Consider the following 14,182-nt stretch of genomic DNA (forward strand, 5'->3'; position numbering starts at 1 on the left):
ATCATTTACTAATTAATTACAATCCTCTAAAACTATAACTAGAAAAATATTTACTATGTATAACATTAGAAGATAGATTGATTACCAACAAGAGTTAGCTCAAGTAGTAAGCAACTTGATGTCGCTTAAGAAAGGTCTTGATCTGAATTTGAGCCTCACTGAATGCTAAAAACTCTTATTGGGAGACCACCCACCATAAGCCAAGCTTGCAACCCGGGTCGAATCCGGATATAATCGGAGCTAAGGTTTGATGAATCAAATGGGGCAAACTCAAAAAAAAAAAAAAAAAAAAAATACCATTAGAAGATTATTAAATAATACCATTACATCATCTATTGATTGTCAATTTATTTATTGGTAGCTTATTAAATAAAGTTGACATTGTTTACAAAGATGGCTTGTGTGCTAAAACAAATATTGAGTAATGGGTGAACCTATGAATATATATGTTTTGTACACTATCATGCCCTATCATATGAGATATCTATACATGTGGTTGAAGTATAGATATATCATGACTTCTTCATACTAGATCAAAACTTAGGGCCTGTTCATATTTACTTAATTTCAGTCCAATTCAGCTCCAATCAGTTCAGTTCAGTTCAATTTAGCTCCAATCAGTTCAGTTCAGCTTCTAATTTCCTTCTCTCATAAAATATTCATTTCAGCTCAATTCAGTTCGGTTCAATTTAGGGCCTGTTCACATTTACTTAATTTCAGTTCAGTTCAGCTCCAATCAGCTCAGTTCAGTTCAGTTCCAATCAGTTCAGTTCAGTTCAGTTCAGTTCAGCTCTTAATTTCCCTCTCACATAAAATATTCATTTCAGCTCAATTCAGTTCAGGTCAGTTCAGTTTAGTTCAGCTCCAATCAGTTCAGTTCAGTTCAGCTCAGTTTAGTAAATATGAACAAGCCCTTAGTTCAGCTCCAATCAGTTCAGTTCAGTTCAGTTCAGCTCATTTCAGTAAATGTGAACAGACCCTTAATATTTCACCTTAAAATGAGGGGCGGCTGAGATTCAAAACCGGCCATAATCTTTATGTTATGTTAACTCTTGAAATTATGATAAGATCAATTCAATCAATAGATTAAAATATTGGTTGAAGTCCAAAATATGCGTGACTCACTATTGAAACAAAGTTTTTTTTTTTTTTTTTTTTATTAAATGAAGTTAATAGAAAGAAACATAAGTGAGTGGCGTACCCTACATAAGGTAACAATAAAGCTATTATGCATTTTTAGACATGAAAGTGATTTTTTTTTTCCCTTTATGTACTCTTTCATGTATTTAGATCCAACCTTGCAAACGATGTCTAAGTCGTACAAATTAAATTACATGTTAATCCAAATATGACAATAGCTAATTTGTACAAATAAACTAAAACGTTCTTCTAAGCTAATTTGTATTTCAACGTATCATCTCATTACTTCGATTTAAATCAATGGATACCGTTTCAGATGATTCAAGTTCATGTTAAGTTGTGGGACTGTGGTTTATGATCTATCAAAAATTCAAAACCCACAATTGCTATTTGGATGTTGGGTGGGTTGATATTTAAGAGGTCCAACAATCATAAGGATGACATTAATTTTGATTAAGGACATTAATAATACCGAGTAATTTACATAAGCTTAATTCAAAAACTCACTTTTATTATTAGTACGTCAAGTAATTTCACAAACTAGGGTATTGTTCTACTACAAGGCTACAAGCACAATTCTCTTCCACTAGCTCCGTTTCATATTATTTTGTAACGATTTGATATAAAGTGTAAATAAAAAATGTCTTAACGTTACAGATAGAAACGAAGGTAGTACATCCTATAAATAAACTATAAACCAAATAAAAATACATACGATATCATGATAACACCAACATAACAACACAAATATTATTCAAAAGACAACTCTAGTAATTAATTATAAATCTAGTAATTAATTTTGACAGCATTAATTTGCCTTTCTATAGAAGCCATATATTTGAAGTAAACTTGGCCATAATCTTTGAGCCTCTTGAACATTTGGGGCCTATCCTCAGTTATGAGCTCCTTAAGTGGGCCAATCTCTTTCTCTGGGTTTGGAAGAGGAAGCATGGCTAAAGAGATACGGTCACATTGTGGGTTTATAACCACTTTGTGGACTGGACTCTTAAATATACCATTACTTGCAATCTGTAATATCAACAAAATTAGCATCAATTAATAACAAGAGTAGAAATAAAATTTGATGATCTAAGTATACACGTATGTATTTATGGATAAATTATCAACAAAATAAAGACGAAATGTAACATTTTCGTCTTACAGAAATTTTAAATATGGTTGGTGGATGTTATAGACTTATAGTTAACTACTACCTCCATTCTCTTATTATTTGCAGCAAATGAATATTTTATATCTTTGAAATAATAAAAAACGAAAATTGTATGATTTACAAGTTTAACTACAAGTATTTATAGAAGTACTACCTCCGTTTCGCATTATCTGCAACAAAGGAATATTTTATATCTCACAAATAGTACCCCTTTGTTGCAGATAATGTGAAACGGAGGTAGTATATATGTTTAAGTGTTTAACACAATTTTAAATATGTAAAATATTGTTAGACCATCGCTGATCCTATATATATAATTTCAATAAATCATAATTTCAAATATATTTTACTAGTAGTACATTGTAGGTAATTTTTAAATATTGATGATCAAGTTAGGTATAGAAAAATTGAAAGTCAAAGTGTTTCATGTATATTATATGACAATAAAGGAAAAACCCTACACATATAAAAGGTTACCTCCAATTGATCACCAACATGGATGATAATGGCTTCAGGGATGATAGGAACCCTAAACCATTGGCCATCTTTTAAGACTTGAAGCCCTTCAATCTCCTTGTTTTGTAGAAGAACAGTAATGGCAGATCCATCGGTATGTGCTTTCAACCCAACAACTTGATTCGCGCTAGGACATCGAGGATAAAAGTTGAACCTTGCATGTATTATGTCTTCTTTGTCATCCCCCCATAGTTCAAAGAAACGATCCTCATCCAACTTCAATGAACGTGACATGGCTTTGAAGAGTATTTCGGACACTTCCTTAGTCTTATTTGAATATTCGTGTAAAGTTGTCCTATAAACAGAGGCGAATCCAGTATTTTAAATTTAAACACTTGATTAACATGTTATAAAAATCGAAGGACTAACATATACGTAGTACTATATAGTTTAATTTTGTTACCTAAATTGTTGAGGTGTCTCTGGCCAAAATTCAAGTTGACGCTTGTGCTCTGGATGAACTTGAAGATGGAGTTTGTCATTCCAATTGAAATTCCCTTGTCGGATTGTATTGTCATTGCCATAACCTTCGAGGCTATCGCCTTTTGATGAGTACTTCTCCTTTTCTTCTAGTGGCAATTTAAAGAATTCCTTGCTCAATTCTCGTATCTCATCAAGCAACTCACTGCTCATACCATGGTTCACAAGCTGATGAAAGAGCACAAGCTAAGGTTAGACTCATTAGTCATTACCATAACATTAGATTCTGGCTCCTAGGTATATTGATATTAATTAATTTAACAAAGTACTATTGATCAAGGCTCCTGCTTGAAAGTTTCTTTGTTGGTCTTTTCAAATTGTTTGTTTTTTTCCTTTGTACTCAATGTCAAAAAAAAAAAAAAAATAAATAAATAAATTGACAACTATGCCAATTTATTTTTATTATTTTTTTTTACAACCTTACCAATTATAGATTGTAACTAACTTCAAAGAAATACTTCCTCCGATTTCTTTTAGATGCAACACACATTTTTTCACGGTATTTAAGAATTGTGGGGTTCACATGATATAATACACTTTAAAATGGGATGAGTGGTTGTTAAGAGTGTAATTTAGTGGGCCATGTGCTTTAAATAAGGTAAATAGTATAGTTTTTCCCTAAAGTAACTTTCCTTTTATAGTGTGTTACAAGTATTGTGACATTTTCTTTTTGGGAAAATGTTGCAAGTAAAAGAAAACGGAGGAAGTATAATTTAAGCATGACTCGTACCGTAGTAACATATGAACACTCTAAGTTCCTATAAATTAATTGATTTATAGCCAAAGGATCTAAGTTCGTTAATTGAAAGTTTTAATATAAAGGAGATAATATGTAGGAATGTAAATAAATACGAGGTAGCTAAATACACCATAAAAATTTATACTCCCTATAACACGACATTTTATAGATTTGGATGCGGAATGTATTAGACCACCAACACATTACACATACACGTACTCATGCAAATTGGCGGTTCACAGTAGCAATATATATGATGTTGCTTTTATACATGATGTGACATAATTAATTTAGGTTAAATTATATTACAGTAGTTACTAATTAATAGCACAACTACCTCCATAGTGGCATAGTCCATACTAAATTACGTCCTTTTGCCACACGTTGGGTTTTCACTTTTCCAATTCTTTTATGCTTGGCCGTTTTTAGCCGTTTTCACCGTTTAATTTGAACCTTACACTCTAAATTTCAAAAAAAAAAAAAAAAAAAAAACGCATATATATACTCTGTATTACATATAAATTAAATATATATTCTACGTATAAATATTATTATGTGAACATTATCTAAATAATTTATTGTTAAGAAAACTATACTCCGATTACTCCCTAATGACAACCATCTCTTTGGTCATTTGGTGCAATTTCAAAATTCCTAACTAATAATGAAGGTATGTAGAAAATTGTACAAAAATTATACTCGGTACTATTAATAGCTTGTAATAGGTTCAATAATGATTTTTTTTCTATTTTTTTTTTAAAAAATTTATGATAAAATCCGATCCAATATAATATTAGTGTTTGTTATAAGAACTTGATTGTTCACCTTCCAATGTCTTTTTTTTCTTCATAAATTTTCTATAAAGCCCATTATTAGTACATTCAATATAGTATTGGCCGGTGACAATTTTAGGTACTAACTATTAAATAAAATGGTAATGCTATATGTAGCCCTAAGGGCTATATATAAGCATTAAATATACTCTTGAAAATTTGATAAAATTAGGAATTTATGACAAAAACACGCGTAAATCAGTGTAATTAGTGTTTATATGTTCATGATTTCTTAACTTTTTACGATTTTCAAGTGTAAATTTAATGCTTATATGTAGCCCTAAGGGTTATGTATAACATTTTCCTAAAAAAAAATACATACTCATTGCCTTACAAAGTCATATTTAACACCATTACTATTATGAATTATCTCATTTATTATCATATTAGATAATTCTTGAGACTCGAGTCATGCTTGATTTTATAAATTATTGATAATTGAAATAAAGAAGTTTCTAAAAAAATATCACCACCTTTTATATGTGGCTAGCTGCACACAAAACGCAATAAAGACTTCTTTTTTGTATGTAACATCATTCTATAGAAAACAATAGACTTGAGATTGGACGGAAGGGGGTGTACGTAAAGGGTGCAAACAAACCTGAAAACAACCCCAAGTACTAAGAGCAGATCGAAGTTTCGAAAGCTCTTCAGGGTTCGATGATGAAAGGAGCGAAAAGTCGATGATCGGACCGTCCATCAAAGGAAGAGGACCATCACCAACTTGATGCTCATCCTTAAACTGTTGGAGGTACATTTCAGGCACAACCCCACTTTGTAGTAATTCTTGCACTGGTTTCAGCTGATCATGTTGAGCTGCTGGTGCCATGTTTTATGTGTGAATAATAAAGAAAAATAACGTAAATGTGTGTATGTAATGTATAAGTGAGTAAAACTATATTAATTGGGAATTTGGTCGATATAATAATCTTGTATTATATTGTAGAAATGTTTGTAATGAAATTGAGACGAGAACCCTGGCTTTTATAATGTGGTTCATCAACTTACTATTCATAGTTACGTTACGTTGTTGAATTACTCGTTTACGACTCTACTATTTTTTTTCTAATTTGTAATTAATAATATAATCAATAAATCTTTTCACCAACCTCTTGACTTAGTTTATTACTTAGCTTCCTTTGTATACTACTAGAACTCTTGAATAACAATAACAATAAAAATTTGTGAATGTCAGTAGATAATAGATAACAATATCCCTTATAAATACATTATAATTAAAAATGTTAATGTGCCACGTGTATCTCATTCTTACACCAGCATAATGCCACATCATCATTCAATATGCCATGTGTACTTCTAGCATATTTTTGTTTCATGTCATGGTTAACCAAAAATGCATACAATAAGGTTTGAACACAAGACCTCATTAAATGAAAACCAACTTATTACCATTCTAGCTATATGTTAATGTTGTTCTATCTATGCACATCAATATATAAATACATATTAGAAATAAAAGCAAAAATTATTCAAAACTATTTATTATTATTATTGTAATATTATAATTTTTGACAATAAAAAAACTCTTTCAAGCTCTTTAATAATAATAATAATGATAAAAATACTCAAAGTAACACCCGGAGCAACGCCCGGGCCGAACACTAGTTAATAATAATATCCCACATTATGACTCCAATATAAAAATTGATAATAATATCTTACATGATTATATTTTGACTAACATAATTAAAATTTGATAATAGTATCTCACATGACTATATTTTGACTAGCTTAAAAATTGATAATAATATCTCACATAATTATATTTTTACTACGTACTAACATATAAAATGATAGTAATATTTTACATGACTATATTTTGATTAACATATAAATTGATAATAATACATCATACAATTTGTCTTGTGTGTGGCCGGCTACACCGTACGTGTGACTACTTATAAAAAAAACCAAGTAATCCCTATAACACTGACTAAGTAACCCTTGTAATACGGGCTGAGTAACTCCATTAACACTAACTGAGTAACCCTATAACGCTGACTAAGTAATCCCTTTAACACTGATTAACTAACCCCTATTACATTAACGAAATAACAAATAACCTCTATAATAACAGGTGTAGACAACCACATATAAGAATTTGTGTATTTCACAAGTGGAGGGATTGGAAGGATGTAGAAATAATCGTTTTTTACTGTAAATGGAAAGAAGTGTTTGTTGGGACATAAAAAAATCAACGCACAATTTTGAATTTGTTGGGACTGATCGATGCCTTATGTATTCTTTATTTTTTTTGTTTAGGTTGAACCCATGACCTTAAGCTATGGCCTATGAACCCATCATCAAGTAACTTTGTTCGATTAACAATATAGGAAAAGCCCTATAATCTAGACAGATAATAGTAGAAGAAGATAAGTAAAAGTCAAAGATTTTATTAGAGTAATGACTAATGAGTCAAATCGTTACTACTAACCATAAATAGTAAAGATAATGATAAAGGAATTAGGACTTATAATCGTGCAATCAAACAATTATAATACAAATGTAGATAAATACTTCCTCTATGTTTTACTTGACATACGTAGTATTTTTTTTTAATCACGCGTGTTAATGCAATAATTTAATTATGTACACTTATAAAATAACTAACGTAGCTCGAGATCCAAGACTCAAAAGAAAAATTGCAAACAACATTGTTCAATTCGAGATGTCAATTAGAGTGAATTTGTCATGTTTGATTGAGTCGAGTCAAGTCGGGTTCAATTTAATTTCGAGTCATGCATGCTTTCATTGTGCCCATACAAAATTCAAAATCTAGATCGGGTTTCTTTTGAATCGGATCAGATCGGATCGAATTTGATTAAATTGAGTCGGTTTTTGAGACCTATATGTACAATGTCTTTCAATGAAAATATATGTTTAACAAATCGCTACAAAAGAATTTTCTTTTCGACTTGAATATTTCCCTACCTTACAAAACTACTTTTATGAATATTCTACCCTTTAATATCTGTATGTACATATATATCCTCATTAATTATGTACAAGTTTTTTAAATGATGGACAATTATTATATCATCTAAAATGTTTATTTACTTATTTGCCTTTATTAATGATAATTACCTCTTTATTTTATCTATTAAAATAATATGTAGACATTTATACCCTAAATATATTTCATTATATATTTTCTCTCATTATGCTGTTAATAACTAAAATTTTAATATAAGTCCAAATCAAAAGAGATTCCGAATATGACTAACTATAACGCGTGCATCGTGCGCCTAGGTGTCTTAGTTATGTCAAAACCACTAATTCTCCTCTGACAATTATTGTAAAATCCTAAGATATATTAATACGAGCATATAATTGCTCTAACAATTAATTTATAATTAAAATAACTCAGCAAATTCATGTTTTTGGAAGGGAAAACATCGCACAACTGTGAACTGTATGATATGAATCACATGGTCGTGTGTGGCATACTCGATCACCAAGCTTGCGCTATGTTCGACATATGGCACATTAAGAAAGACGGACTTGATATGGCACATCTTTTACATGATTAATTTACCCATGACACGTAATTTCCTTTAATAAATGAGGAATTAGCTCTTGTTATGTTATTCAAGAGTCAAAACTAATGTCAAGTATATATCGATTTCTAGACGAATTTTGTCCGTAGTACACTATTCTGCTTATAATATTATTGTTATCTATTGTATGTATGAAGTTAATTTTACAGAAGAGCTAGAAGGGTTGATGATGGGGACATTTAATTGGAGTCATACGGATAGTTTAAAAGAGTTTAAAACTAAAGAGGGTTGAGCAAATAAATGAATAATCTCAAAAAGAAAAGAGTGTTAAGCAAGGAAAGCTAAGTACTCTTTTTGATATATCTTAAATCTATAATATTTTTGTTTTTTTAAAAAAATTGTAACAAATATATATATATTTATCACACTTGTCAATTGAAACAAAATTGAAGCAAGTAAATGAATTTCCTTTTTAAAGTGTTCCTTAGTGAGGTTTAATCTCATCACCTTAAGGTTATAGACTTACCATTAGAACAAATAACATTTGGTGCATTTAAGAAATACTCGTATATTGTTCAAATCTGAATTTATTATACCTAAAAAGTACATGCAAAGCTTATTGCTTGGTATAGTTGGTTGAAGATTCACCTTATAACTTATGCTACCTGGAGGTAGGTAATGACTTCTTACCCTCCTCAGCCCGTTTTAAGTGTTTAACTCGTAAATATTGCATGAAAAGGGTAAGAATTGAGAGCTAAGTAGGGCAATTCTCCTTTCCCTTTTCATTTTTTTTTTTAAGAAAAATACTCATTTAATGATGAGTCATGTAATTGTAGTATTTACTAAACATACAATATGATAATACGCATATGACTATGAAAGTTTCTGGACAAAGGTTGGTGAGCAACGCTTGTCGGAAGTATAGCTTGGTGTGCGGGATGTGTCATTATCTTGGAGGTGCAATTTGGCAAATGCAGTAAAATTTGATCGATATTTTTCGGAAGGTGACACTTCCAAACTTTGAAACTTTTTTTTTGGTAGTTTAATTGCTGATTCTTTGGTCATAAGTCGGTGATACCCAAGTCAAGGAAAAATGAGTTCAATCGACAAGTTCATCGACATTTTATTTAAGTGTACCTAATATAAAATGATACCAGATTACCAGTGTACCTAATTTAAATGCTTTTTTTTTAAAAAAATACAAAAAAAAATTTAAAAATTTGATAGTTTTACAAATATGATTATTTATATTATATGGTGTATTTAGTCATTTTATAAGGAATTTAAAGGTTACATTAGACCTGTCAAATTTAACCTGACCCGAACCAGTATTGTGGGTTTTGAACATATATTTTTGACGCAAAATTCGATTTTACCCGAATCCGTTTAACCTGTAAGTTTGCGGGTGAAAGCCAACCCAAACCCGACCCACTGACTCGTTTAAATGGGTTTTTCTGAAACAATACATTTATTTGAAAATTAATACTTCGTACTATCTAATCTATTTTCGAAAACCAATAATATCTAATTTATTGATTGGGTTTGATCATTTGTCTATTAGGAGACATTCATTTCTCCCTCTCATCTATCTATCTCATATATATAATTCTTAACCAACCACCTCCTACATCAACCATTGACCCACACCAATTGCATCCGCTGATCTGCACAATCCACATCATACTCATGCCATCAACTACATAGCTTACACCCGTTCAACTAAAAAAAAATCAAAGTAAGCTTGAGAATATCATAAATTTCTAAAAATTAGCTTAAAAGAATTATATAAAAAAAATTGTTGTAAACCCGTTAAATTAACCCGAAACTTTGAATTAGGGTTGAGGATTTTTCTAGCCGTGACCCGAAGTGACCCGACCCGACTCGAACCGATTGACCCACCCGATTGACAGGTCTAGGTTACATGTATGAAATTAAATAAAAACAAAAATGCTAAGATTAATCAATCACCTTTTACGCAATCGATAATTAATCTTGCACTTATATACGTAGTATTAATACTTCTATCTAATGCTTCGTAATAGAAGTGTAAAAATCTGACACAACCGATCCGACTCAAAAAAATCAAATTCAAATTACGACTTTTATGACGAAATAATTTGAGAAGTAAGGTCCAAACACGGCCCAACACATAGGCCTCGAGGACAATTTTTTACGTACACCCCAATGTAGGTAAAGTTGCCTAAACCCCTTCCCCCCCCTTCACTCCTCCCACTAGGGGTGCTCATAACCGGCCCATTTTAAAATCCAAATGATTAAATAATGATAGTCATAGATATTAGTAACGGGCTCCCTTTGATAATACCGAATATAATAAAAACTATAGTTGTTTGTTAATTAAACTGACCGATTAAACATGGTTTATACATTTAAAATGTTAAAAAAAAAAGGAAATTTTCACTTTTGCTACCACTTAAATACCCCTACTTCACTTTTGCTACCTATCTAAAATTTTATGTTATTTTGCTACCACCAAAAAGCAAAAAACATAAGTTTTGCTACCACTTAACAGAAATGATTACTATTTCCATTAGTGAGGTCCAACAACTGTCCAGCCACCTTCTAGCCACCTCTCCCTCCTTCCAGCCACCCTCACACCAACAATCAACCACCAACGACCACCCAATCATGCACACAATACCTCCTTGTCTTACCACCACGCACAACACCTCCCTCCACCATCACTTCCATCACCACCACCAATCAACCAGCGGTAGCGGCATCAAGCAAGCAATCCCCTTCCCTTTTCCCCACCATGCTGCCCCCACTCACGCACCAATTCACCAACCCAAAGCCAGCCTCCAGCCCGCATCAATCTCCCCTCTACCCACCACCGCAACAATCCACATACACGGCACAAACCACCACCGCAACAATCCACATACACGGCACAAACCACCACCGCAACAATCCAAACCACAAATTACAACCCAGTCCAACACGGAAACCACCACAATCACCGCCCAAGTCAGCGCCCAGCAGTCACCGCCCAAATCACAACCTACACTCCGAAAAACACAGTAGCAATTTACCACGGGAACCCAAAGCGATCACAATCCACACTACAATCGCAACCAATCGCGGCCAATGGAAACCAATACCACCCTAAATGGGTAGAAACGGAACCCTAAACCCCGTTTAGAGTGGATTTAAGGGTGGTGTTTAGGTTTAGGGAATCAGGGATGCCGGTTTTTGGGTGAGAGAAAGGGGTCTTCCCGATTTTGGCCTCCTTTTTCAGAGAAACCACCCACAATATTGACGACATTGCGTAGCTGGGGCTTCAAATCGGCGGTGTATGGGCCTTCTCGGTGTCTTAGGCTTGTAATTGGTGGTGGCTGGGGCTGCAATTCGTCGGTGGTGGCTGGGGCTTCAATCCAGCGGCGGCCGGCACGGAGGGGTGGCTAACAGGGGCTTATAATGGCTGGATTTGTTTTTATTTTTAAATTTTTTTTTTAATAAATTAAATTATTATTTAATTAGATAATGGGTCCCATTTAACGGAAACCCTAATGGATTCTGTTAAGTGGTAGCAAAAGGTATATGATGGAACTTTTGGTGGTAGCAAAATAAAATAAAAATTTAGATGGGTAGCAAATGTGAAATAGGGGTGTAAACATGGGCACGGGCCGTGCCTGGCCGTGCCGGGGTGGGGGTCGTGCCGTGCCGGCTCCGAGGCGTGCCGTGCCGTGCCTGAAATTGGCACACCCCAGCCCACGGCACGGCACGGCCCACGTGCCTTGCGGGCCGTGCCGTGCCGGGCCGCGGGCCAAACCGTGCCACCCTTCTAATTTTATTTTTTTTTTAAATAAGTGATAACAAAAACGAATTAAAAACAACAATGCATATAATAAAAAAAAATACGAGTGCGATAATCCGAAAACACAAAAAATTGAAGAATAACTTATTTTATTATATGACGGTAGCCGGTACGAATGTACGATAATTCAATAATACAAAATTACAAAATAAGTAATGATAATTAAAAATCGTACAATAGTGTATGAATATTGAATAACTTCATTTATTATACGGAATACGAAGTTCGATAATACAAAAAGAATACAATAGTGTATAATGTAAATATGTAATCATGTAATTATTATTGGTTGTCTTCGTCTTCGCCTTCGTCTTCATCTTCGTCTTCGTCTTCGTCTCCTAGAGGTTCAAGTTCATCCGCCAATTGAGTGGATTGAGAAGTATGAGAACTAAAAGAAGTCGACGTTCCTTCATCGTCGTCGTTTTGTGCATAAGTACGATCTTGAGAACGAGTTTTGGCATCCAACCAATCCTTGAAGCAAACACACATTTCAAGTGTTTTGGGTTTTAGTCTTGTTCTTCTATCGTCTAAAACTCTTCCCGAAGCACTAAAAGCTCTTTCGGAGGCAACAGAGGAGACTTGGATAGCAAAAATATCACGAGCCATTGCCGACAAAATTGGATGTTTCACGGCAAGTGATTTCCACCAATCGAGGATGTCGAGGCCAAACTTCTCTTCATCGTCCATGCCTTTCATGAAGTCGTAACTTAAGTACATTTGCAACTCCGAAACATCGCTTTGTGTTCTCCTAGATGATGATGATTCTGTACCTGAATACTTAGACATCAAGTTAGCAGCTTGTGCAAATAAACCTTTGGCCTGTTTACTTACATTTTTGGATGTTTGAGAAGGGGCAAATCGAGACACGGTTCCATATTTACTTTCATAAACTCTATATAAAGAAAAAAACTCATCCGTCACCTTATTTTTAAAAGTTTCAACATCATCTTCAAAATTCATGTTACTATAATAAATATCAATTAATAAAAAGGTGCCATCATATTTTTGTCTAGGATCTAAAATAGAAGCAAAAATATAAATCATAGGAATATCGGTGTAATATTTACGCCATTTTTCCTCCATGGATGGAAGATATCCACGATAAACATGTTGTGATCGGTGTTCCGCAAAAAGTTGTGTAAGTAAACATGCATTGCTAAGAAAAGAATGAGAACAAGGATTATATACAGAAGAAAAACAATGTGTCATATCATATAGTAATTGTAAAAACTGCATATAATTTTCACAATTTACCCAATCATCTTCTAGTAAAGCACATTGTGGAAATTTCATATTATAAAAAAGTGTTAAATGAACCTTGTACTCGATTGCCCGACTCAACATTTCATAGGTGGAGTTCCACCTAGTTGGACAATCCGGTGCTATTTTTATGGTTTTTATCCGTTGTTGCCTGCAAAAACCTTTCCATTCTTGATATCTCATGTTAGAGCTATTAATAGACATAATAGCATTCCTTAATTTGTGATAAAATGGACCAATTGCTCGTGTTCCATCCTTCACACACAAGTTAAGAACATGACAAATGCATCTAACATGAAGTGCATCTCCATCTAATATAACATCGGTCAATTGGGATTTGACCAAATTCGCACTATATGTCATAGAAGTTGCATTATCGAAAGTCATAGACATGATTTTATCCCTAAGACTATATGCATCAATGACTTCCATTAAATGATGTGAAATGTTAAGACCGGTATGAGGGTATTCAAGCATTTTGAAATGAATGATGCGTTTTTGTAACAACCACTCATTACCTAACCAATGACAAGTAACACATAAATAGTGAAGTCCGCACCCACCATCCCATGCATCGGCGGTTAAAGAAACTCTACTAGGAAGATTAGCTAATTCATTTACTAATTTAAATTTGTACTCTAGATAAGTCTTCATGGCAGCAGATCGAACGGTTTTTCGGGAGATTTTTTT

At 33.1% G+C, this 14,182-nt stretch overlaps 1 protein-coding gene across 1 annotated transcript; it reads right to left on the reverse strand.

The window, feature by feature from the left end:
- Nucleotides 1-1,926: 1,926 nt before the first annotated feature.
- Nucleotides 1,927-5,744, reverse strand: LOC145618558 (protein SRG1-like). Its single transcript, XM_081673331.1, has 4 exons — nt 5,481-5,744; nt 3,231-3,475; nt 2,789-3,122; nt 1,927-2,169 (listed from the first exon to the last, which is right to left on the reverse strand). The coding sequence occupies exons 1-4, from the start codon at nt 5,706-5,708 to the stop codon at nt 1,927-1,929; spliced, it is 1,050 nt and encodes a 349-aa protein (XP_081529457.1). The 5' UTR covers nt 5,709-5,744.
- Nucleotides 5,745-14,182: the final 8,438 nt, after the last annotated feature.

Source organism: Chenopodium album, chromosome 26 (genome assembly GCF_948465745.1).
Source record: "Chenopodium album chromosome 26, dcCheAlbu1.1, whole genome shotgun sequence".
Lineage (NCBI taxonomy): Eukaryota > Viridiplantae > Streptophyta > Magnoliopsida > Caryophyllales > Amaranthaceae > Chenopodium > Chenopodium album.

Coding starts and splice junctions, on each gene's coding strand:
- LOC145618558 (XM_081673331.1), bottom strand. CDS start 5,708: ATGGCACCAGCAGCTCAACATGATCAGCTGAAACCAGTGCAAGAATTA. Junction 3,123..3,230: donor GAGACACCTCAACAATTTAG/GTAACAAAATTA, acceptor CTCTGTTTATAG/GACAACTTTACACGAATATT. Junction 2,170..2,788: donor ATGTTGGTGATCAATTGGAG/GTAACCTTTTAT, acceptor TTGATATTACAG/ATTGCAAGTAATGGTATATT.